The following is a 26,776-nucleotide window of genomic DNA, read 5'->3' on the forward strand; positions in this document are numbered from 1 at the left end:
TCCCACTGAAATAATATTTATAACCATTTGCTTAGGAATTATAATAATATATGGGTCTCACCCTTTCTCATCAAATACCTTTTCGTGTTTCACGCTGAGTCAGATGTAGTTGCGGGAACTTTAGGCTGACCTGAACATGTCAATTATTTTCCCCAAAATATTTCGAATACGTGCATGGAATGATTTGTAACACGATAAAATATTGAAAGATGCGACCAAGAAATCTTTTTTACAACTTTCGCTTTATCACTTTTCAGATTTATCTAGTTAGACGAATCGAAATGAAATGGAATGGGGTTTAATGTCCTACTTTTCTGCTCCATCCGGGCTATGAGGGGAATTTTGTCCGGTGGTAATGCTCCGTCATGGTTTCTTTTACGTGCACGACAATGTGTACACGGGGACTCGGTTTTTGTCCCATCCGAACGACTAGACACTTGTTGTCGGGCCCTACGTTCTGTTATTGACAAGGGGAAACCACACTGGAGTCGAACCCAGGACCCGCATGTCAGCGAGCCAGTGCCGTATGTCTTTTTCCGGTAAACAGGTAATATATAATATACAAGAGGCTTTACATTAGTGAATACATTATATTAGTAAATGGGAGTGATTGAGTTAAAAATAATCCTAAATGCTCTTCTCGGCCTATGCGGGAAAATCTGGTTTAAGTCTACTCTTCTAATCACCCCACCTACACCCACCCTTTATGGCGTGGCTGGTGGTGTGAACGGGTTGGAACAAAAGTATAAGCCTTTCAGGATGAGCATCATTGGCTTCTTGAAAGTAATTTAAAAGAACTGGAAAGGAAATAAATTGAATATTTTTTGTCATTTCGAGAACATACTATTAATTTACTATGTTCAAGGAAGAACAATAAAACCGAACAGCGACGTTTCCTTCTACTTAGGGTACTACTCGTCATCGAATTCTAACTGTCATGCGTTATTTTACATGTACTCTAATGTGTAGCCTTCATAGGTGGCCTCGCTTTCCATCCAAAGGAGCGAGCAACGCATATCTGGTCAGCCCTATAAGCACCACCCTCGACAAACTCGAGTCCGGCTTGAAAAATCCCAAAGGTTCTTCTCGATTACATGATTTGGCGGGGGTGTCATCCGAACGACTTGACACTGTTCCTTGCACTACCACTGATTGGTGAAAAATCCGAAGAACTTTCTCGGTCAAGCGTCTTACTCACTCCTAGGAAATGGTTATACAACAAAATATTGCAAACATGTAACTAAATTAAATTAAAAATATACATGCACAGAAGTCAAGTTAATGAAATAAAACTTTGGTGACAAATTAAATCAAATTGAAAGTATACATGCACAGTAGTTCAAAGTTAAACTTTAGTGACAAATTAGGATTTTTGTTCAGCACGTGCACTGTGATTTCATAGTTCCAACATTCTAATCATTTCTGACATTTTTGTGGCGGGAAATCTCTACGTCTGATAGGACAATTTTACAATTCCAACCACTTAGCAGATTAAGATAAACTTGCTCTTTACGTCATCTATTTATGTTTATCTTTATCAAATCCAAATGTGTAAATAATGGTTGTTTTTCGTTGTGTCTACGGGTCTACGTTAATTCGGGGTTGAACATAGAAATGTGTTTACTAAGAAAATACACCATCCACAATCAAATTACATCAAACTTTCTGAACAGATGTGTGGTCGGGAAGACATTTCATAATAAAAAATACAACGATTTCAGTTTTTATTTCACGAGTGCATCTTGTATAGGTCATGGCATAGGTATGGGGTCTTAAAAATCTATGTCAGTTCAGTAAAATGTCAATTTAAAACCCATACAAAGCTATCTTTTGGGATATGTACTTTTATTTTATACTGTTGTATATCACATGCTGTTCTCAAATGAAGTTTCGATGCAATAAAATTCTAACTTTCGAATTCTTCAATTGATGTAATAAAAGCATACACGCTAACCTATCCGATTTCCATTTACTCGTAGTATCAATTAGCTTCAAGTATTGATTTTTTTTACTGAGTTGTCATTGTCGTAGTCATCATCGTCCTGTTTCTTATATAACGGTATTAATGCTGATTATGATGAAGGTACGCGATGCCGATACTGGTGAAAATTATATGAACTAATCCATTTGTAACACAAATATTGAAACCGTAAAATAAATCATTTATTAGCATTTTAAAAAAATCAATTATTAAAATAAAGTTTTCTTTAAATTAGAAACTCAAATAAAACAATATCTATATGAATCATAAACTTGAATAGTATACTTGTTTTATATAGAAACATATATTTATTTTATATAGAAAACATAATATTTATAGTGATTGTTATACTGCATAGAAAACATAACATTTATAAGTAATACTTCTTTTGTACAAAAAACATAACATTTATAGTAATACTTCTTTTGTACAGAAAGCATAATATTTATAGTAATACTTATTTTATATAGAAAAGAAAAGTTAACACTTACAATAGTATATATTCTCCATAGAAAACATAACATTTATAGTAATACTTATTTTATATAGAGAACATACCATTTACAGTAATACTTATTTTCTAGTTTTCTTTGGTATTTCAGTCTTCTTAAATTAAATGTGAAATTGGGAAGACGAATAATCTGATTTAAATGTTGGGGATCGGCTTAGTTCAATACTTTATAAAACAGTTACAATTTCAAACCTAATACGAATGTATAAATATATACATGTATAAATCTTCGTCCGAATTCGGAGGATTCTAATCTTTTTACACTAAACCTATGGCACTTGTACCACCCAAAACCGCGCCTAACTAAGGCAACTTGGACCAGCACAAACCTACCCGAGCCACGTGAATAGCTGTAGTTTCGGGAGGTTTCGGACTGTCCAGTGATCTACCGGTATGAACTATATCACCGTTCTCTAATTTTCTTCAAGGAACTGGGGTCCTCAGTATTTAAATGTACCAATTTCTTGATGTGTTGAATTAGGAAACAATTTGGAACAGAAGACATGAAGATATATATTGATATGTGCACATTGGATGCATTCCTGCATTGGCTATTGTCAAACTATACCAGAAGGACTGGTAAATTAATTGTTGTACGTTACCTAATATTATTTATAATCCATTGTCACGGAAATCTATTATTCTAAGAATGTATATATATATACCCTTCAAAAAAAGTAGAGGATATTGAAATGCAAATACCTATGCAGGTTGCGATGTGATAAATAGTCATGGACATTTGACATGCTTTGAGAGTATGTTCACAGATGAAGAACTTATCGCCCCAACAGAATCACTGAGCTGCACATGCGACACGCAACATCGCCATACACGTGGGAGGGGTTCATTCAATTGTCAAATTTGACACTTCAAGTAAGAGTTGATGAAAACTGCCGCGTGCTGGTTTATCTATCCATGCTTGCTTTCCTATCGGTTCCTGCATAAGATTTACTGTTCTGCGTATCTTTGCTTTAGTGTGTTACGTTTAATTTGATCGGGAGACGTGTTCGTCAACTTCAACGGAAAACACTGCAAGAATTGGCCGTGGCACTGCAAGAGGAGTGGTTCAGATTGCCCCAAATCGTGATTGGACGGTTGATTAGGAGCATACCACGACGAATTGCTGAATGTCTGAGGATTGGTGGAGCAATTACTCATTATTAAGACAAAAATCAAAAACGTCCATTTTCACTTTTGACGGTGTATCTCTTTGCAAGTGAAATGGGGGCGTCAGATAAGTCGCCCATATGAACTGTTTATGTTCATGTGTAGGTAACTGGCCTGTGATTAACATACACTGATTACCTCTAATAAAAACAGCAGTGCATTTCCGCAGTTTTGTATTGTTTCTGAATGTCCCCTACTTTTTTTTGAAGAGTATATATGTATGGTATTTTCAATATTTTGTATACATTATTTATATCTGAAGACGCCTATAGAAGGCAGAGAAATGAAATGAAATGAAATGGGGTTTAACGTCCTACTGTTCTGCTCCTATATTGGGCTAATGAAGACGGAGCTAGCTTATATGATTTAATGTATGTCAGAATAAGTGAAGAATTTTTTACCTGGAAGTATTTTTTATTTATTTATGCAATTATAAACCGTAAACATACGTCCAGATAAAACATTCTCCACTTTACCTCAATCTGACATACATTAAATCATATAAGCTGACTGTCCACTCATATCGTTAACATAACTCCATCTATCCAGCTCATTAATGGATGCTAGGGACGAGAAATTTGCTAAGGGTTACGGTAATTTCTTGATGTGTTCAATTCGGAAATAGTTTGGAACTGAAGATGGCAAGATATATATTTATATGTGAACATTTGATGTTGATATATATTTTAAACACAACCCCCATCTATCCAGCTCATGATGTTGATGACGAGACATTTACACGTTACCTCTACTCTTCTTTTACATTTCAAATGTAAAGAGATATTCACTTACACTGTCGTCCTAACACGGGACATTCTGTGTCATCTGTTGGTCTAGTGTCGTAACGAAAACCAGTGTAACATTAAGTACACCAGTTAACAATACTGGTACCCCACGCAATCCCTAGTGTTTGGAATATATTGAGTCGGCAAATTAAATGCAATAAGACCTAGCTAGCTATTGTATTATATATACAAGCTGTTGAAAAAAAATATTCCTATCATTGATGGATGATATAAAATAAAGAATAGACTTTGTGTGGTACTTGAAAGTGCAGTCACAGTGCTTTAATGGAAGAGTATCGCAGCCGCATCTTTTCGCAAAATGCTACATAAATATCACAACAATATTAAGACCTCTTGAGGTTTGACGGACATAAGAGTCTTAAATAAAATGTATTTTATCAATACGCACATAGGAGGGAGGCTCAATGTCCAGAATCATACGGATGATATCTATGTCGTGTACATTGCTATATTTCTACACATCATTAAGGTTACTGGTCATAGTTTCATAGTCTGTTACCAATAACTAAGTATAGTTATAGTTCCAGGTCTTTCAGGAGATGCTGTTATAAGTTTTGTATCACTAACATGCATCAGATGTAAAAGAGTAGGATGACGATGAACAACATTCAACAGCTCCCCTTTCTACAAAAACAAAGAAATATATCACACAAATACTCGAGTACCATAACCCATTATAAATATTTATAAACACCCAATTCTGGCAGATTTTCCACGAACAACTTACACTGACGTGCCAATGGTCGAGTTCTGGTTATATTGTTATTGATATTTATTAATATGGAATGTAGAAAACACCACACAATTACCTTGCCAACTGCACAATGGGAAAATATTTTTGATATAAGTTTTTGTGATTCTCTTCGAACTTGCAGGTATCGTTCGGCTTATTCTGAATTGCACAAGTTACTGCCCTTGTCACGGAAACCTTAACACGCTCTAACGGTCAAGAGTTTTGGAGGAGTCATACCAGTCATGCATATATTCATCGCAGAGTTCCTGCAACTACTATCCGGTTTCCTCCCACTGCTAAAGACCCCTACGCGGAAGCGAATTATAGAAATAAAATTAAACCATATGTTAGTCCCGAAATGACCTAGTTTGTGTCGAGTGGACGTTAAACCCCATTTCTCTCTCTCTCTCTCTCCTGCAACTACTACTATGAGCTGGTTTAAAGAATCCATCCAAGTTTTACAAAATTTCATAGAGAACTCTATCCTGTATAGGGTTCACAAGACTTACAAATAAAACTGTGAACAGAAAGATAACTGCACAACGCATTCGACACTTAAGGGGCCGATAACTGTGTGATTTACGATGATGTGTTCTTATTTTAATAGGATTTCTTCTTACACTACAATCAACAACCCTGCCAATTTGTAAAAACCCTTCCTTATCCCAATGAACAACTTCGCCAAGTTTGAACAAATTTCAATGAGAGCCCTGTCCTCGGTCACTTCACAAGATTTCATATATGTGAACATAAAAATGAAAAATAAGTCAGAGACAAAAAAGGGCGAGGGTAGGGAATTTCCGCTCAACACAAACAACGTGCATTTCGGGACTAGCAATAATTCGATTACGAGTAGGGGTCCTTCTTTGTGGAAGAAAACCTGGGAAAAGCAACGAGATTGAACATGGATTGAAACAAAGCCACTTGCATCAATGACAGACCTTGGGGTTTAAGAATGCTACTGGCAAAAACATACCTTATAATCCCATACGACTATTTTCTTTTGATCTCCACCGCTAACCAGTCTATCACTATTAATATACAAACATCTTACTACTCCTAGATGTTGTCTTAATACTGATTTTATTTCTCCTGTTAAAACATTTATAAATACATACACGTTAACATTGTCAAGTTTACAATTTTACAATACATTTTGAATTTGTTCAAATATTTTAGGAATAATGAAGTACCGTGTGGATGAACAAAATCATACAAAACCTATGGGTATCGAATGACAAAATTCTATGAAATATATTTACTGTGTACTGAGCGAAGTTTCGACCTTATAGACGCTTGGAGTGCCTGGGGACCCTTGTGGAAACGTAATAAAATTGTGTCCAACGTACATGTAAATCTCACTCAGTTACTAAGTATAGAGCATGCGTCATTTAAAGCTAAAACAAAATCCCAGTAATTTTAGCAAATAAATGCCACTTTAAAGAAATCCTTTAAATGACTGAATACTCGCAAGTTTCTGTCATAAGTATAAGGAGCTATGTTAATTAGTGTTCACCCAAAAGGAATGTGGATATACGTGTATCTTTATCCTCATTAAAAATGTATAGAAAACCTTTCAAAACAATTAGAAAGGGATTAATTTTTTTCTCTGAAGTCATCTACTCGGCAACAATTCTAGCTCGCGATAACCTTTTCTTATCTCTGGTCCTGTTTCTTGTTAGTAAATCATTGCCTTCTATTCCTATATCTGTGACATGGACAGATTTAAGAGAACATGCATCTCTCATTATCACCATTAGAACATTCTGGAGATTGTTTGAAAATAATTGAGACGGACTCTACCATAACAGGTTAAGATCATGCAAATTTAAGAGCAGAGTACACGGAACACGCCATCGATACATAAAGCAATCGAGGTATACAGGGTCATGGTATGATTTTTTTGTGTGCTTGAAAATTTCCAAATGACATAAATGAGGTTTAACATCCAGGGCATTAAATTGCAAAATGTCCTGACAAAAGATTTGCTTTGCGGGGCTTCAAATCGTACCCGGTTATACTTTAGAATATCCTGGGGAAGCTTTTATATTATTTTTTTTTTAAAGTATATAATTACTAAATTTAAAAAAATCATGACGTGGGTTTGACAATGCGGTATGTAAATATTGCAATAATAATCAAGACGCACTCTACAACTTGAGTTTTATTTTAAGCGATATAATCCCTCCATGCTGGTTGCACGACCAGGCATCAGCAGAATTATAATTTTATTTACATGTACATGCCGCGTTGATTGGTCATCATGCCATGCGTGAGGAGGAAGTGTCCAATATTCTTTTGAATAAACGTTTTACTTACAACTTTGCAGCCTAATTAAAATTGTTATATATAAGTAACATTTTGACTTTTTATAACAAATTTAAAATGCATATTCTAAACTTCCAGGATAAATCATAGTACAGATACAATACTGCGGTACTTACCGCGCCAAAAGGGTACTACGGTACTTGCAATGCGAAATGTATACCACGGCATGATGGCATTTTTTTTTTTTTTCGAAAATGTTCCATAAAATTTATACAATAAGCTGTTCAAATATAAATCTACAGATTTCTCTAATCTATATCAAACATGTAGATTTTATTGAATTCTATTTCAATATTTATCCATAATTAATTATATTAGTCACTATCATTCTAAAAGAAATCATTATAAATAGATGTCCTGCTCTATATGACCTGCATACAATTTTTCATTTTTTTTCATCTCATTATAATTGCCCAATACAAAGAAGTTCAATCCATGAATAAATTCTACTTGCAGTGGCACGACAACGATCATTCTCAAATGACAACTTCAGAATTGTCCTATTGAGTGAAAACATCATAATTTGATATCAGAAAATTACAGTTTCATGAAACTCAGTGAAGTAAAATTGAAAATGGTCACCTCTGAACCCACTTCCAATGACTGCACATCAGAATACTAATGATAATGAAAGGGGTAGTGACCCGCAAATTTGAAAGTCTCACAATAGTGAAGACAGTAGAAGAATGAGATGGGTTCCAACAACAAACGAAAGTGATTTGGATGAGTGGCTGTACAAGTAGCCTGGGACAGGGAACATCAAGATGAATGTGACATCATTAATTACATGAAACGGACATGCTGTTGATGAGGACCAAGTTAAAATTTGATCTGATTATCAAGTGCAGTGTGTGTGTTGAACTGAACTCATTTAAACCTTTTTGTTTCATTTGATCTCTTCAGTAGAAATGTTGGGGCTGTTCAAGATGGAGAACTAAAGTCAAATGGTTACAGACAAATACAATTAGAAGATACATCCCTAGTATGGATATATATGTACATGTATGTCTGATATTAAAATAGTATTCACACCATATGCAGTCCAGGATTAAGACCCAATTCTAAAAAAAAAAAATAAACCTCTAAATCTTTTTTACTTTCCTTTTTCTTCTATAAACATTACAATTTATTTAAATTCCTCACTAGTCACCGTCATGTGGGCTTGTCAGTAAAACTATTATGTCTAAATTTGAAAGAAAACCCCCCAAAATAAAGGATGAATTTAAGCACCTAATCACATTACATTGGTAAATAAAAACTATGATGGATTCAAGCATATTACACTGGAAATCAGATTAATGTAGAAATTTTAAAACTTCTTTAATGTTCAACTTATCTGTAATTATAACTTTTTCATGGAATTACAATTTACTATCCAGCACTAAATCTAATAATTAATCATATAGAATTCTCATTATGTCATTTCAAACTATCTTTTCGCTAATGTGGACAAAATAATCATGCATGGATGATCTCATATTCAGTTAGTGGAAGCAATAATGTTAGTAATTCTGCATCTTAGTGATCAATATAAGCCTAATCCTACTGGACAATCCAGACAAATCAATATATTGAATGTCTGAAGAAATTATTTCCAGTTCTTCTTATCTGTCATCTTCAGACAAACTCATCCATTCTTTGTCAAACTTCATCAATCCCATTAAAGGCAGCCTGCTGTTCACTTTATTTCATTATAGAATAAAATTATTGATAAAAGCTTCTAATAAGCCTGTCAAACGTTCTATCTCTTTAAAGTATTAGGGGGAAAGTCTTTTTACTTTAATAGATGTGTCACCAATTAGTCAATTAATAAATGAAAAACATGGTTTAATTTGTTTCTAGAGAACCTAGATGAAGATTTAGACTTATCAAAGATATTAAGTGTAGATATTTAATTGAAATATTATAATATTTGGTTTAGGAAGCCTGGATATCACAGTGTAAGAACTGTTTGAATATTGTTGTACCAGTACTTCAATGTTCAAATCATCCCCCCCCCCCTCTTGTTGAAAGGTTAATGGATATTATTATTATAGTAAAGTTACCTGTATGGTACCATACTCTGATAGTACTATCGGACGAACCAGATGCTATTACACTCTCATTATATACAACACAATACTGAAATATAGAAAATAAAACTCTCATTATATTATAACACAATACTGTAATATACAAAATAAACTCTCATCATATTATAACACAATACTGAAATATACAAAATAAACTCTTATTATCACATTACAACATGATACTGAAATATACAAAATAAACTCTTATTATCACATTACAACATGATACTGAAATATACAAAATAAACCCTCAACACATTAAAACATGATACTGAAATATACAAAATAAACTCTCATGATCCCAAATACTGAAATATACAAAACACTCTCTCATTATCCATAATCAAAACACAATACTGAAATATACAAAACACACTCTCATCATATTAGATACTGAAAATACAAAATAAATTCTCATTACATCACCATACTGAAATATACAAAATAAACTCTCATCACATTACAAGTAATACAACACATTACTAATTAAATACCGATATACTGACTACACAAAATATATTATTACATTACTGTTTACAACACAAGACAGGAATATAGAATCAGTATAGAACATAATTTTATCAAATATACAAATACACTCATGTGTGTAATATAATAATGATATACACAAAATAAACTCCCATTATTGTAAATTGTAAACAATAGAACTGATATACAGAAACATACACAAATCTAATGGAAACATAACTATGATATTCCAACAATTCTGATTTGAAATATAAAAAATATGTTCCTTTGTTCTAGCAACCATATTCAGCTACTTGGTAATTGTCCTATGACACTTGTGAATTTTGGTGCCAACTTTCAATTATGGAGAGCTATTTATTGTCATTACCATCTAATTATTAATGGACCACTTTAGTTACTAAAGCAACACTATTAGTTATTACTGGACAATCTAATTATTGGTACACTGGTCATTTAGATTAACCAGACATAATGCTTGAAATCTTTATTTCTAATAGTTTTAAAAGTATTTTGTCTTGAGCTTGACCTATAATCTTTCATTGTCACAATTACTATCAATATTCAATGAATAGTGCATACATTATTGTTGATTTCTGCCTTTGCTTTATTGCACATACATTATTGTCTATTTCTGTCTTTAGTTCGGCAGTCAAACCCCAGTTCAAGACATGGAAATGTAGTCCACTTAATGTTTTTTGATGGATTATATATCTTTAATATGTGTAGATTCAGAATCTGGATGATGCCACTCTGGCACCCTTGGGGAAATTTAAATATCCAAAATGGTTGACATGAAGCATTTTCTGGTTATTTATTTGGGTAAAATCCATGACAAATTCTCTTGGACCTTTATTTGAAGGTGGTTTCTATAAGAATTCTGAATTACCATTTTCTTCCATGGTCTCCTAATCTTAGATATTATGGCGATTTTGATAACTCTATTGGCGTTTTGTTCGATCATAACACATTTAGCCGTTCAGATATGATTTCCATGACCCTGTAAACCTACAGTTAACCTATTACACCATCACATCACTAACATCGAAATGTACTGCCGAATGTGGCCACCATTTTGAATATAACCATCATATTATTGGAATACCTTTTGGTTGGAACATATTCTGTGTAATATCTGAATAAGGGAACCACGAAAACTATATTTTAGAGCATTTTGTCAAATAATTCTAAAAAAATCAAACTTCTTATTTCTTATTTATAACATATCAAAAACTTACTATTTCTCCTGTATGACCAGATAATACATGAACACAAATACCAGTTCTTGTCTGCCATATTCTTACATCACTATCAGCACTACCACTAATAACTTTATTCTTATCAAACTGGCAACAAGTAACAACTGTAACATTATATAACATTACATTAAACTGACAACAAATAACGTATTACATCAAACTGACAATGAGTAACAAATATAATGACTATTACATCATTAACAACAAATAATATAATATTACATCAAACTGACAACAAGTAACATAATATTACATCACACTGATAACAAGTAATATAATATTACATCAAACTGACATAATATTATATCACACTGAAAACAAATAATATAATAGTACATCAAACTGACAACAAGTAACGTTTACATCAAACAGACAACAAATATTATAATATTACATCAAATCAAATTGACAACAAGTATCAACTGTAACAGAACATAATATTACATCAAACTGACAAGTAACAGAGAGAGAGAAATGGGATTTAACGTCCACTCAACACAAACTAGGTCATTTCCTGACTAATAAATGGTTCAATTTTATTTCAATAATTTGCTTGCGCGTAGGGGTCTTTAGCAGTGGAAGGAAACCAGAGGACCCGGAGAACACCGAGGTTGGACAGGCGAAACTACTTTTGTCACGTACAACCGGGGAATCGAAATCACGCCAGTTGACTCAATGACAGATCTTATGATACAGCGTGCATGTGTTAATCATTTGGCCATTCTCCCCCCACCCCCCGCAACAAGTAACAACTGTATCATAATATAACATCAAAATGAAAACAAATAATATAATATTACATCAAACTGACAATAACATGTAACATCAAATTTACAACTATTTATAACTGTAACATTAACATAATATTACATCAATGATTAAACAAGTAACAACTGTAACATACAGCCAGGAAAATTATTCCTAGCATTACCCTTATAAATGGTTTGATTGTTAAGTTTGTATTCCATGTTAGCTTGGTAATCAGATGTAAAATCGATTGCTGTACAAAGAGAAGGGTTATTTTTCTTTATTCATGATACCTGTCACTTGTGTGAGTTTTTTTTCTCAAAAATCAGAAAGGTTACAAATCACACATTACCTTCCTTATGCCCATCAAAGCGACGTATCATTGTTCCATTATGTATATCCCATGATATTAATGTATTATCCCAGGAACCAGACAATACCAGATTATCATTACTAGACAAACACTAAAAAATATCAATTTATAGATTTTAAAATAAATTACATCTAGTGTGACATTATCTACCTATTGTCTGTCAGCACTTTTATATTCTGATATATATATATGCATGTAGACTAATTAACAGATTGATAAAACATGTTCTGGTTGAGGTTAGTGATTATCTAATAAACTGGTATATTTGGTCAAACTTTACTTGAGGTGTGCACAAAATTCTGTGAAAGATTTTTATGCTATTTAAAAATTTATCTCAATATTACAAAAATTATACCTCAATATCATCTGAGTGACCATACATAGTGCATTTTAAATTTCTGTCCAGAATGGACCACACCCTAACAGTTCTGCAATATTAAAAGTGACAATACAGTCCAACACATAATCCAGGTTTTGGCGGAATCTTGTCTGATAAGGACTATCTAATGTTAATTTTTTAACTTCTTTGCAGGAGGTTTAATATCAGTAAAATCACAACCATTTTTTTTAACTGTCATTAATAATTACTGGAAACAATAATTTTACATAGATATTTGATACAATATCCTCCCCTTTTGTTTACAATTATTTCAAATCTGTAATCTTTTCAAATAATGTCTGATTTTGAATATGGTCTATGGCATGGGTTTCATGTCAGTCGTATATGCCGGTCAAGAACGAGGGCTATGGAAGATGACTGAAACTAGATCAGACACATCGGTCATTTTGCATGCTGGAAAAATAGCGTAGAGAGATAGATTAACGTCCACTCGACATAAACTGGGTTTAAGTTTATTTCAATAATGCACTTGCGCGTAGGGGTCGTTAGCAGTGGGAGGAAACCTGAGGACCTGGAGAAAACCCATGAGGTTGGACAGGCGACCCTACTCCTTGTCATATACAATCGGGTAATTGAAACCACGCCAGTTGACACAATGACAGACCTTATGATACAACGCGCATGCGATAACCATTTGACAGCAGTAGAGATCTTTCTGAAACCCAACTAGAGTGGCTTTTACAACTTGTGAGTTATAGGACCGAATATTGTAATCTTGGAAATAGATCTATTAAATCTGCTTTGTCAACCTAGTTGGGTTAGGTAGCCTAACATTATTATTTTTCTTTGTGGTATGTTGACAAATCACCACAATAGATATAGGCCTATTAATTTACAAAGTGTACCAATTACAAGATTCGAAATAAACAATTTGTGGTTTCATGCTTGGAATTTCAATGGAGAGGGAGAGAGAGAAAAGTGGGGTTTAATGTCCACTTGACACAAACTTGGTCATTTTGGGACTAACATATGGTTTAATTTTATTTCAATTCGCTTGCGCATAGGGCTCTTTAGCAGTGGGAGGAAACTGGAGGACCCAGAGAAAACCCACGAGGTTGGACAGTCAACCCTTGTCACATACTTATAGCTCTGCATTAGATGACTGACCTTTATAAGTTCAAGTATGGTTTCTACAGGTGACGTCACATCACAGGGCTTCCATCATTGGCTCTATGGCACGCGCATTGTTTACATAAGACATGGTTGTGTTTACTGGTCCGACTCTAAGCAGAATAGTGCCTTTTACTCATTTTATATACCCATTTAAACTAAATAGTAAATATATTTTATCTAGATATACTTCAAACACCTTCATTTATTTTCTAATACTTTTTTGAGAATTTAATTTGCAGATTGAAAAAAGTTAATATCGCAAGCTCATTAAGTAGCACCGATGTCATCCCTCTCAGTGCTTGTAGTGGCCTAGCAAATATTCACTGCTGATCAGTGTGGGATAACATGCCTACATCCAGTACATATATACCAGACCTTTGAGATAAAATTAAAGGCCTTGGATTTATTTTTTATAAAAACAAATATATATCTATATAAATATTGGAATGTTTTGTATAAATGAAATGATTTCCAGGTATACTGATGACCAAAGCACCGCCCAAACATACAAGTACTTAGCAAATTTTAAAAAGTCGAAAAAGTAAAACGTTAACGGACAGATGGTGAGGGTATTAGATTAGTCTCTTTCTCCATTGGGCTAATAATCATTGGTATGGACAGGCCTCGACTCTTTCGCTACCAGGTTAATTATCATGCTGGGTCCAAATTTTACTATAGAAAAGTTGGTCTGGTTTTGTGCCCATTTGATGCACACCCCCACGCACTGAACCTCTGGTCTATTCTTGTTTACCAATATTATTATTATTTCTTTGTTTTCAAAGAGTTCTGTGACCATATTTATCATGAGCCAAGTAACTGGTACATTTTGTAAATAAATACATTAAATATTGTAGTGATTTTCCAACATATAATAAAGATCAATGTATCTTTACCTACAATTGACCGTGGGATTTGATTTCCTCTTAACTTTCAACGATCAATTAATGATTCATAGCCAATCAAACATAGATTCTATTGCATTAGGCCTACTTCATGTCGAGGACAGTGGTTCCTTGCCAAAGCTTGACCAAATTACAAGCCACTGTACATAGTTAGCAGCTTCTTGACTTTATAAACAGATTCATGTTGATGTCCAATAAGGGGAGATAACTACAATATCGCACTTATTAAGAACTTGTATTCACAAAAAGAATACTCCCCAACGAGATATATTATATATTTTTTAAGAACTATCATAATCAGAAATATTTTATATTTTTGAACTATCATAAAAACAAGAAGTACAAACTTATCGGTTCCAGCACTAATGATGTATTGGTTTACCAAGGTGATATGATCTACACTGCCTGCATGTCCTATAAATGATAAACATTCTCTTCCAGTTGTGGCATCATATAATCGAATACTTCCATCTGCACATGCTGTTACAATTAAACGATCCTGCAATAGAACAGACGTTAATAACTGTTTATCCGTAGATCTAGTATATGGAAGTCTCAAAATTTGATTAAGTTTATGAAGCAGGCATAACATAAAATTATTGAGCACAAATTCTTTTTATGGAGAAATAGGTTGATTTGAAGCTGTGAATTTCTAATGATTCATTTAAATTATATTATATAAATTACTACTGAAACCATTATAACAACAATATGACCATTCTGTAAGCAAAATTTATAATTCCTTATTTTCTAAGCAGATAATTCTTATGTACCTTTAACTTAATAGATGTAATTGTATCTGAGTGGGCTTCTATACTATGAAGACATTTACAAGTTTGTATATTCCAGATCTTCAGTGATTTATCATCACTTCCACTAACTATAATTTGACCTATTAAAAATGGCATTTTATAATAATAATAATAATTTATTAAACTTATATAGCGCAAAAATCCAGCGGGAAACAGCTGCTCTATGGCGCTTTTACAATGATTCAATTCGAAAAAGCAACAGATTCTTTAGAAAATAAAAAATTAAGGTATAATAAAGAAAACCATAACATATAATAGACATGTAAAAGTATACATTTGTATTAATAAACTTATAGGATACCATAACATATAAAGAAAAGTAAAAGTAGATCAGTAATCTTATAAAGAAACCACAACATATAAAAGACATGTAAAAGTATATCTGTAAACTTATAAAGAAACCATAAAAATATTGAAAACATGTAAAAGTATATCAGATATATTCTTTAAAAGGCTAAAACATGTTAAGAGCTAAGTAAACTTATAATCAATTAAAAGCTTTAATAAATAACTCTGTTTTAAGATTCTTTTCAAAAATACTGAAAGTTGGGCTAGTTTTTGTGGTGATGGACATATCATTCCAATGTTTAGGAGCTGCCACTAAGAAAGAACTTTCACTAAAAAGAGATTTCGATTTTGGAATGTTATGTAGGTGTTGGTTTACTGAACGTAATTGACGTGAGGGTTCGTACTTTGATAAAATATTATGGAGATAGACTGGTGATCCTGGCCAATGTAATGATAAATAAGTGAGAAAGAGAACTTTAAAATCAATTCTATAGGGAATAGGCAGCCAGTGAAGCTGCTTTAAAACTTGGGTAATATGGTAGCGTGATGGGGTTAATGACACAATTCTTGCTACTTTATTTTGTAGAAGTTTTAAGGGGTACAGTGTTGTAGCAGGAAGAGCAACTAATAGAGAGTTACAATAATCTAAACGTGAGGTTATGAGAGAATTTACTAGCATTTTACAGGGGTTTGGATGGCCGAATGGTTGCATCATAAGGTCTGTCATTGAGTCAACCACTTTTTGTTAGGTCGAATAGTTAGTGTTTTGGATTTCAAGGGGGCATGATGATTTAACACATCACTAAGAATTGAGTTATAGAGAAGCACTTTTGTTTCAATATTATGAGCCTCCTGTGTCGATATCTTTTACTTTACGGAAATTTATTTCTTCTTTGATGGGGTCAGGCTTTTTCAATAGGCTTTAATTATGCTGTTTAAACCAAAACTTTTAATTCAGCAATTCATATAATTTATTTTCTGAGTAAGAAAGAATAGATCATGTTAGTTTTACTAGTATTTTCAATAAGCTATAATAATTTAATATATAGTGCACGTTTAGTCAATACTTACCATTACTCTCTAGTGCTGTGACCTTTTCTTTGTGACCTCTTAAAATTGGTGCAACAGTATAACAACCTCTGGCCCAATTTCGGTTTAAATGTTTTACACGAATGAAAATATTTTTCCACTTACATATAGGAGTTAATGAAGTCTTTCTTGGAACTGAAATATTGTCACAAAATCAGTTTGATCTGTACAAAACACAATGGACAAATTCTACAAAATTGATTAAAAGGAACAATTCCTTACTAGATGTGTCACAATGTTTTCCAATGGTAAAAACCTCATCCATATTTTTTACTTTTAGAACTAAAATGTACAACAATGGCAAATATTACTGGTACATAAGAATTATGTATGGGATTATAAAATTGAATTTTTACCTTCTAGTACAAATACTGGTGAGGTTCCAGACACATTAGTAGCTTTTGGATATAATGGTTCTTCGTGTATCAGATCACACGCTAGACCAAACTTTAACCAGCCTCTGACCAAACAATGATGAAGCCTGAATATAAACAATTTGAGCAATGACTATAAAATTGAAAGGGTAAAAAAAAGGTTCAATTCTTCAAACAAGGTCTTAATTATTAAAGCTGCTGATTGTCATTTGCAATATCTAATCTTTCACAGCTCATTCAGAACTAAAATAAAATCTACTCAAATCAATTATTTATTTAACATTTAGTTAAGAAAACAGAATCAAAATATCAACAGTAGATAATATCCTGACTTGGATTCAATCAAAACTTTGACTATAAATATTCATAAAATGACAAAAAAGTAAGAATTCAACTTTAGCTAACCATTGTCAACTTACCATAATGTATTAACATTAGTTATTTCTCTCCATTTACAGCATGTTTCACTGACAGATGCTAAATCTGTTGGTGATAAATAAGACAAAATCTGTTCAGTTACTTCTTCAGGAAGGATACTTGTAAAATCCATGACTTAATCGCTTAAAATATCTATTAATCATTCTAATTTCTTTACTCAGTTCCGTTTATTGCTGTCTGTTGTATTTGACTGAAAAAAATATCTTGTAGGTTTTATTCAGAGAGAGAGAGAGAGAGAGAGGGAGAGAGAGAGAGATGGGGTTTAACATCTACTGGACACAAACTAGGTCATTTCAGGACTAACATATGGTTCAATTTTATTTCAATAATTCGCTTGCACATAGTGGTCTTGAGCAGTGGGAGGAAACCGGAGAACCCGGAAAAAACCCACGAGGTTGGACAGGCGACCCTACTCCTTGTCAAGTACAACTGAGGAATTGAAACCACACCAGTTGACTCAGTGACAGACCTTATGATATATAACCATTCAGTCATCCAACCCCCCCAGTTTACATTGGCATACAAGTAACTTGTTCGCAGACAGAATTGTAGGTTTTTTTACTTAGCTTTAATATATAAAACTAGAAATCTAGGCGTGGCAGCTAGCCATCCAAGATTTCTCTGATGAAGTGACTAGTTCGAATTAAGCCCATCTGATTTAATATTGCAATCAAGAGTTCTTAGTTGTTTGGATGGGACAAAAAATGGGTCAAGTGTACACATTGGCCTGAACATAAAAGAATCCATGACAGTTGGAATTCAAAATAGCAGAAGGCCGTACCGCCTATGTCCAGGCAAAATGTCCGTCATAGCTCACTGCATGGTGTGTGCATGTTTTCAAATAGCCCAGACTTCGACATTGAAATCATAAATTATTTGTCAATTTAAATCAACATTGATGTTGTGATCTTATTGTGAAAAGCCGGGCTTTAATATAGCCCATCTGATTTAATATTGCAATAAAGAGTCCTTAGTTGTTTGGATGGGACAAAAAATTGGTCAAGTGTAGGCTACACATTGACGTGAACGTAAAAGAACGCTTGACAGTTGGAATTCGAAATAGGAGAAGGCCGTACCGCCACTGTCCAGGCAAAACGTCCCTCATAGCTCACTGCATGGTGTGTGCCTGTCTTCAAATAGCCCAGACTTCGACATTGAAATCACGAATTATTTGTCAATTAAAATCAATATTTATGTTGGGATCTTATCGGGAAAAGACAGGCTTCTGATATCCAATATTTAAAGGGACAATAACACTCTTGCTGGCTTGACAGCTCCAGAAAATAAAAAAATAGCCTTATTCTAAGTACTAGATGTGTTAGTGTCCTACCTGTTGTGTAAATTATCCATTAAATCCTATTTTACTTGTCCAGAGGGTTCACAAATATTTTTAAATCCAAGTCACATTTAAAAAGCTTTACGTCAGGCTTTTCAAATCATTTAGTTGAATTTTTCCAATTTTTTAAATTAGGTGTGTTAAGATGAAATTTGTATCATCAATTAATTGGAATATTGTAAAATAGCACAATTTGTTGACCAGAATAAAGATTGGGACATATTATTCAGTTACAACAAGAGTGGTATTGAGCCTTTAAGACAAAATAAATATTTTACTATTAGTACACATGTGTCCACTTTGGCTTGCATGTAAAAGAACCCTTGGTATTTGGAATTCAGTATCGCAGGTAGTAACGCTGCTGTCCCAGCAAACTTTCCCTCATAGCACACTGCATAGCGCATGCCGGTCTTCATTAGCCCAAGCAGTGCAGAAAACTAGAAAGTTAAACTCCATTTCATTTTATTCCATTTCTTTTTCATCGGGTAGCCAAGTAGATATAGAAAGTTTATGGAAGCAAGAGTTTCAACACATGGTACATCTCATGGTAAAATAGTTTATTATTCTGTAAATTACTTTGGGCAAAAATTTACAAAGACTTATGGTGTGGTTTTATTTACAATACTATTTACACAAATAATCGAAGATCATGAAAAATTCAATTTATTGGAAATTTGAACTTACATGAGCTACAATGTAAAATTAATTTTATGATCTGTGTTCTTTTGCAATTGATCCGATAGTACAGTTTGGAGAATTGGAAGTCACTCTCAAAACATCTCCTTGTGGGCCTACTGTAACCACTACTACTGCTGCTGTTGGAGAGACATCACAATCGAAACCATCAAAATCCCCAAATAAATAGATGACACATATTAATTAATCGCACATTTATTTTTTTCAAAAGTATCAAGCAATCAAACCGATTATCAACTATACACCAAGTTTCATCACTCTCTATCAGATAGAATCAAAGTTAACTGACTCCAAAGAGTTATTGTGTTCCAAAGTCTCGACCAATCAAATTGCTTATCGCTCCGCTTACCCTAAGCAGAAAATGCTTATTATTGAACTTAGTCAAGGTATTGATGTGATAAAACTAGACATCAAGTATCCTCACTCTCACTTAATTAGAACTAAAGTTAACGTGTCCCAAAGCATCAACCAATCAAATTGCTTATCTCTGCTTTAAAAAGTGTGACGGACAGACAGACAGACGGATGAAACCATTTTAATTGTCAGCTGGTTCATTATCTTCATTTGTAGCATACCCTGCGTTATCACCCGTTAAAAATCCAAAATTCCACAAAACAGCACAAGCTTTAATAATGGAACAAGCACGGGTGGGCTTCACTTGTAATTTTTTGCTAAGGCAACCAAATTTTCTCTCCCAACCCCCAATTGAACATTCTACTATTATCCTTGTTTTCGCATGTATGGAGTTGTAGTTAGTTTGCATTTCATTAGAGAGGTTAGTATATGGGGTCATCAAGTAGCGACTGCATCCATAGCCACTAGATATTTTTCCCAAGTGATCCACCTGCAAGAATTGGTTGTAGGTCACTTTCCTGCAGAATACAGGAATCGTGGACACTACCAGGCCAGCGAGCAACAACATTACTAAAACACCCTCTATGATTAATGATAACTTGAACATTAACTGCAGAAACTCTGTGTCAGTTGATGAACTGTTCAGCATTTTGACCAGGTGATTGTATTCTAATTTGGGTTCCATCAATTGCCCCAGCAACATTTGGAAATCCTGAAACAAACATTGCATAAGTTAAATTGATTCCATCAGTAGTTTTTAGCATTAGTGAGTGTTATTATGTTATTCAGTTTATAAATTAGCTCAAAGGGTAACGTTTTTTATCCACCTGGAACTGGCACCAAAATTTGGAAAACGAAAGATAAAGTACTTTCCCTAGTTCATGTTTATAATTTATATTACCTCAGTTTTTACTCACCATGAAAATCATAGAATCCATATGATACTGTTTGTAGAAGTCGATTATTACACGAAATTACAATGTATTCAGGGGCTCGTAATACAATCGCATCAGTAACTTTTTTTTACCATTCTGCTTACTGAAGACTGTGATGCCTTTTCCCCATCACCAACAACAAATTGATAGGCCCCAGTTGCATAAAACCTCAATGCAAAGGCTCTACACTGAATGCATGATTATAATATTCCTTTGGCTCAAAATCATTTTTCACCAATTTTGCCAAGAGACGGACACTATCTTTCTTAAATCTGTACATCTTCTTTTGAATTCATCATCATTGTAGAATTCAAGTGCATCAATATGCGGATATTCCAGCCTTCTACGGTTATTTTGACAAAATAATAAATTTCGTACACCTCCTAAAGCCGCCATTATGTAAACACGCTTAACTTTAAGGTACCTCCCATAGGTCACTTAAAGACCACATAAGATCAAAAATCGAAATTTCATGTACGTATAGCCAATGGTTAGTATATCCACTTTACGTCAAGTTCACACCAATCTGATTAAAATTAATTCGGCTGTTAACGTTTAAGTATCCGACATGCCAAATCGCTTTTCAATTGTTCAATTACGACGCTAATCTGGTTGATTGGCTGGTGACGTCACAGCACTACACATAGTATATACATTATCTATACAATATATCACTGGCTGTACAATATATCACTGTATATACACACCACCAGTTGACAAGTGTCTAGCGACGGTCCAAATACCACGTGACTGCCTAATCATAATCACCGAATTATTGTCTTACATTGTTACAGATTAGACATTTGTGATTTGAATATTTTAGAGCGAATTTAAAATGCCCTGTCAAGCCGTAGATCCATTTAAGCGTCCTTTGTTTAAATAGGCCACGTGACAAATGAAGACGACACAAGCAATTCGTGCATTTACCGGTAATTTGGATAACCCCGTAATACTTGATATCCCAAACTCGTCTCTATAATAAGTACAGAAATACAATTGGTGCCAGTCATTTGTCAATATATTTATTATTAGCTATATATAATAATAATAACCATTTCTATACAAAAAGAACAACATTTGAAGAACAACTCCATTTGAAATTCACAGCAAATATGGAATTTTCCGGTGACTATGCATAACAATAGATCGCCCTCATTTCTCAGCCAATCAACCCTGGGAATCTTATTACCATGTACGGTTCAAAGCATACTACGGGTGTAGTAACTGAGGTTAAACTTTGGCGTGGAAATTGCATGGGATTCACGGACATGAATATCAAATACACTTGATCATACGTGGAGTTCCTGATGCCATTCTTGAGTGATTAAACTGTCAATGTAATTGTAAAATACCTATATTCTAAAGAAGTTAAACGATGTTAGACAATATATAACCTAATCTTATCACAAACGTTTATCCATCGAATAATTTATATTCAGATTTCATATCAAGTCAATTAAATGTTGTTTAAACACCAATCAACAAATAATACGAGTCTACTTTATTACAAAAACATCAGTGAGCAAAGCTAATTGATTTTTGGGTAAATAATAATTATAAACGACTGATCATTTTATACAATTAATGTGTGTACGATTCCACAATTAGTTCGTTCATGGGATATTAGGCACACGTTCCACCTAGAGTGATGTCTTTGATCTGGCCGGTGTAAAAAAAAGACAATTACTTAATCATCAGGTGTAAATTAATTTATAACCCGATTTCTGTGCAACTTTAGTCGGATTGATTAATTAATGACATATTAACGACACTACACTTGCCATATTATTATCAATACACAAAGATAGTGACCCTTCTCAATCTGTTATTTCATTTAGATGATTACCAACAAAATTTAATTGTACTGTTAATTCTAAAGTATATTGAGATATTTTTTGGCATTTCATTTTCACGGTCTATTTCAGAGTAGGCCTAATGAAGTCAAATCCGCATGCAGAAAGAAAGGCGCCGTACGATGGTTACAGGAAAACGAGATGCAGTTGGCTACTCTGATAACGGATCATCATTTACAAATCGCGTTTCAATCATGTTTGACTTTTATGATACATTTTGCATGACCACATCTTTTTACTCCTGTACTCTTTTACTCGTGAAATTACAACCACAATACTCTTCTGACGAAAATGTACCTCGAATGGTTAGGACTGCACATGATGGTAGAGGGACTCTATCAAAAATTAACTTTAAAACACAGTATTCCTTAAGGTAATTAAGGAATAAACATTCCGAATATGCATTCGGTCACTGTGACGTCACAGGCATCTGAGGGGATTAAGAGTGTTTTTGATATATAGGTAATTAAGGAATAAACATTCCGAATATACATTCGGTCACTGTGACGTCACAGGCGTCTGAGGGGATAAAGAGTGTTTTTGATAATTGCCAAAGTCGTTTTTACGGGAGGTCTATTTTTGCAACTTTGAGTGAAGAAAGCTGAATTACTTTCCATCAGATTGGTGTGAACTTGCCGTAAAGTGGATATAGTAACCATTGGCTACATGTACTTGAAATTGTCCTCGTCAATTTTATGTGCCCTTTAAAGTTAAGTGGTTAAGGCAGCTTAACTTTAAGCGAACATTTGATACTTAACATTGCCTCTGAATAACACTTACCCTTAACTCACAGAAAGTTACGTATATTTACTGTGTGAACCGTGGTAAATAATAAACGGATTTCTTCGATTATGAACAAACTACTATACTTTGGTTATTATAAACTTACCTGTGTGTTTAAAATTACCTCCGGTTATATAAAATCCATTGTACAACTATATGTCCTAGCGAATAAAGTTCTCTCTTGTAAAATTGAACTCATCACAAACTTTGACACCGAGAAATAACCAAAATGGAAGCTAATTACGTCACTTATCGGGATATATCATTTTGTATAGGGGGGGGGGGGGGGTCAAAGCAAGGCTTGTCTGTCGTAACGGTTGTGTATGAATAAGCTATTCCTCTCGGAAACCCAGTAATGAGTTTGGGCGTTTAAAAACATAAATACGCCCGTAGTCCCGTATTTTGTTTCCCTCTTGTATTATAATTATTTGGTTAGAGAGTTTGGTGGGATTATTTCTTTTGAACCATATTTGTTTTACTGACCTTGAATTAATTTCACCCTTGAATATTTTTAATATTTCCTGATGAACTTAAGCAGTCCTGTCAATTAACCTCAGCCGAGGCCATTGAATCATTGAATAGGTATAGGCCTATAACGTTATTTTTTTTTATATAAATACCAAAATTTATTACCAACAATTAATCATACCGTGCACCGGATTAATTATCGACAGATAGTTCAGTTTCTTTCTATTTAGCTCTGAATATTATTTCCGGTGTGCAAAAAACTGTTTAGAAAAATTTATAATTGTACGTGATCGGTAACACAATTATTTTGTAAATTCCCGGCTTTGTTTTGAAATTCACAAGGCAATGTATCCAATATACAATTATATATACAGGGGTGAAAAACAATATTATATTTACGAGTATTCGTATAATTGGTGATATATTCATTGTGAATTAAATTTAGTAGACTGACAATCAATTGTTTCCAAATCAATGTCTTTGTCTCAGTTGCTATTGTGTTGCCTAAACTAAAAAAATCGAAACGGTCGTGCGCTGTTGTGATTAGAACACACGAGATTCAACCTTTACCCCCTTCAACATATTATGATGGTTTAGCTCATGACGTGACATGTGTAATGTTGTGATGGACACTGTCGAAAATACAAGCAAAAACATTGACTTTTCAAGAGAGAACTCTTGTTTTGGTTTGGATATTTAATTGTGCAATGGATTTTATTCAACCGGAGGTGATTTCAAACACATAGGCAAGTTTTTAATAACAATTATTCAGTAGTTTGTTCACAATCGAAGAAATCCGTTTATAATTTACCATGGTTCACACAGTAAGTGAAATCTAGTAGTTAAGTGACTAATTTAAAATTTCCTTTGAATACGGACCCTGGCTAGACATATTCCACAAGTCATGTGAAAAGGTGACGCCATATTCTTATCTGGAGAGAATGCACATTAATACTATCAGTGTAGACTGGACTAACCAGACGCTAGAGATTGCCATTCGTTTGAGACTTCTGGCGTATTTCGCCAAAAATAACTGATTTGAAATCAGAGTAAAAACGGAAACAATTGAATATAGTAAATAAAGGTACGCCGATTATGCAGTAAACCGCTGGCCTAATTTCGTTGTCGCGAGTCACGCCACAGATCGATACGCCTGTGCGATTTGCGCATTGGCTTTTCTTCTCGGCGGATTGTCCATTGGTACGAAACTGCGGCTTCAAATGTGGTTATTTTTGTAAATATACGACTAGCTTTTCGCCTTGTTTTCGAATTTTCACTCTAGCTGCTCCGAGTGCGGAAAAGGCTAAATGTCAAAATGAAAGTAGAAAACAACACAATTTTTGGGACGGATACCAGGATAGCATAGAGTAAATAATATATTGATTTGAAAATATATATATTCAACTTTAATTCTGCGAGTTTTCAATGAAATCGGTAGGTGCGGACTGCGGAGCCAAAATATGAAGTGCAGAAAATTTTTGATCCGGTTTCGAAATGTCCACCATGTAAGAATTAAGAAAGTTAGTGGAATTTTACCATCATTGTTCTTCAGACAAAAGGGGCGTTAATTAGCGACAATTAATTAGGCATAACTCCATTAATATTGGGCCTATCAAACTCATTTTGGTGTCATTGTAAAGCTGTTGAACAGCCCTATCCAGAATTAAAGCCATACGGGATAGTTGAATTTTTTGTCGTCCCTATAAATTAATATAGAGCAAAGCTCTACAGCATCGCGCGAAGCGCGGTGCTTGAGCAAAGCTCTTTTCCGGTAACACAGGAGCGTAACTGAAATTGTCACCCACAGACTGTTGATTAAAAAAAAAATCAGACCGGAACCGGATACACTGGGCAAAACAGGCAATGCGCATGTCAACTTACCAAATCTCGCCCAAGCGAGATTACGCGCCTCACAGAACTATTTCTATGACGCGTCTAATCAATGACGTCACATATTTTTGACGTCAATGAAAATAATTCTCACACTTTTTTGTTCTTTTTTAAAAAACAAAATTAATGTATACAATTTAGATCTAAATGAAAATCAATTTGGAAAAACTAAATTATTTAACATTTTTTGTATCACTTGAGAAAATTAATTATGAAGGTTTTATATTTGACAATAATCAGCTTCGCTCTACTCAGGCAATGCCTGTTACATATTAAATAATAAATCAGTTTAAGTTTATATACATTCATATTACATTATTATGCGTTGCAACCCATTTGTGTCAATGGTCCCAAATATTAGCGATTTAGCTCCTTTAAAGGCCATTCTAGACTAAACAATAAAAAAAAAAAACGTTCATACTTCATGATATTATAACATAAACTTGTCTCTGAGTGTCAAGTTGTAAAATAGTAACTAATGACGCCATGGTCATACACTAAAATTATTCTTTAATATAGAAAATTAAAAATGTAATGGATAACTCTGCGCTACTTTTGTAGTCTGGCATTACAAGTATAAAA

The 26,776-nt window shown here is 33.8% G+C and overlaps 1 protein-coding gene across 3 annotated transcripts; it reads right to left on the reverse strand.

The window, feature by feature from the left end:
• Nucleotides 1–1,874: 1,874 nt before the first annotated feature.
• Nucleotides 1,875–26,712, reverse strand: LOC126822041 (F-box/WD repeat-containing protein 7). 3 transcript variants are annotated; one of them, XM_050550770.2, is made up of 12 exons: nucleotides 26,616–26,712; nucleotides 17,861–18,069; nucleotides 17,424–17,548; nucleotides 17,050–17,202; nucleotides 15,652–15,770; nucleotides 15,226–15,377; nucleotides 12,819–12,891; nucleotides 12,443–12,554; nucleotides 11,323–11,447; nucleotides 9,572–9,647; nucleotides 6,175–6,290; nucleotides 1,875–5,089 (listed from the first exon to the last, which is right to left on the reverse strand). In XM_050550770.2, exons 2-12 carry the CDS (start codon nucleotides 17,989–17,991, stop codon nucleotides 4,961–4,963), a joined length of 1,311 nt encoding a protein of 436 aa, XP_050406727.1. In that variant the 5' UTR covers nucleotides 17,992–18,069; nucleotides 26,616–26,712; the 3' UTR covers nucleotides 1,875–4,960. The 3 variants fall into 3 exon arrangements, with proteins under 3 accessions (XP_050406727.1, XP_050406726.1, XP_050406729.1); XM_050550769.2 differs by lacking the exon at nucleotides 26,616–26,712 and adding an exon at nucleotides 19,900–20,399; XM_050550772.2 differs by lacking the exons at nucleotides 1,875–5,089; nucleotides 11,323–11,447; nucleotides 26,616–26,712 and adding an exon at nucleotides 19,900–20,403.
• Nucleotides 26,713–26,776: the final 64 nt, after the last annotated feature.

This window comes from Patella vulgata, chromosome 5, assembly GCF_932274485.2.
Source record: "Patella vulgata chromosome 5, xgPatVulg1.2, whole genome shotgun sequence".
NCBI classification, from domain to species: domain Eukaryota; kingdom Metazoa; phylum Mollusca; class Gastropoda; family Patellidae; genus Patella; species Patella vulgata.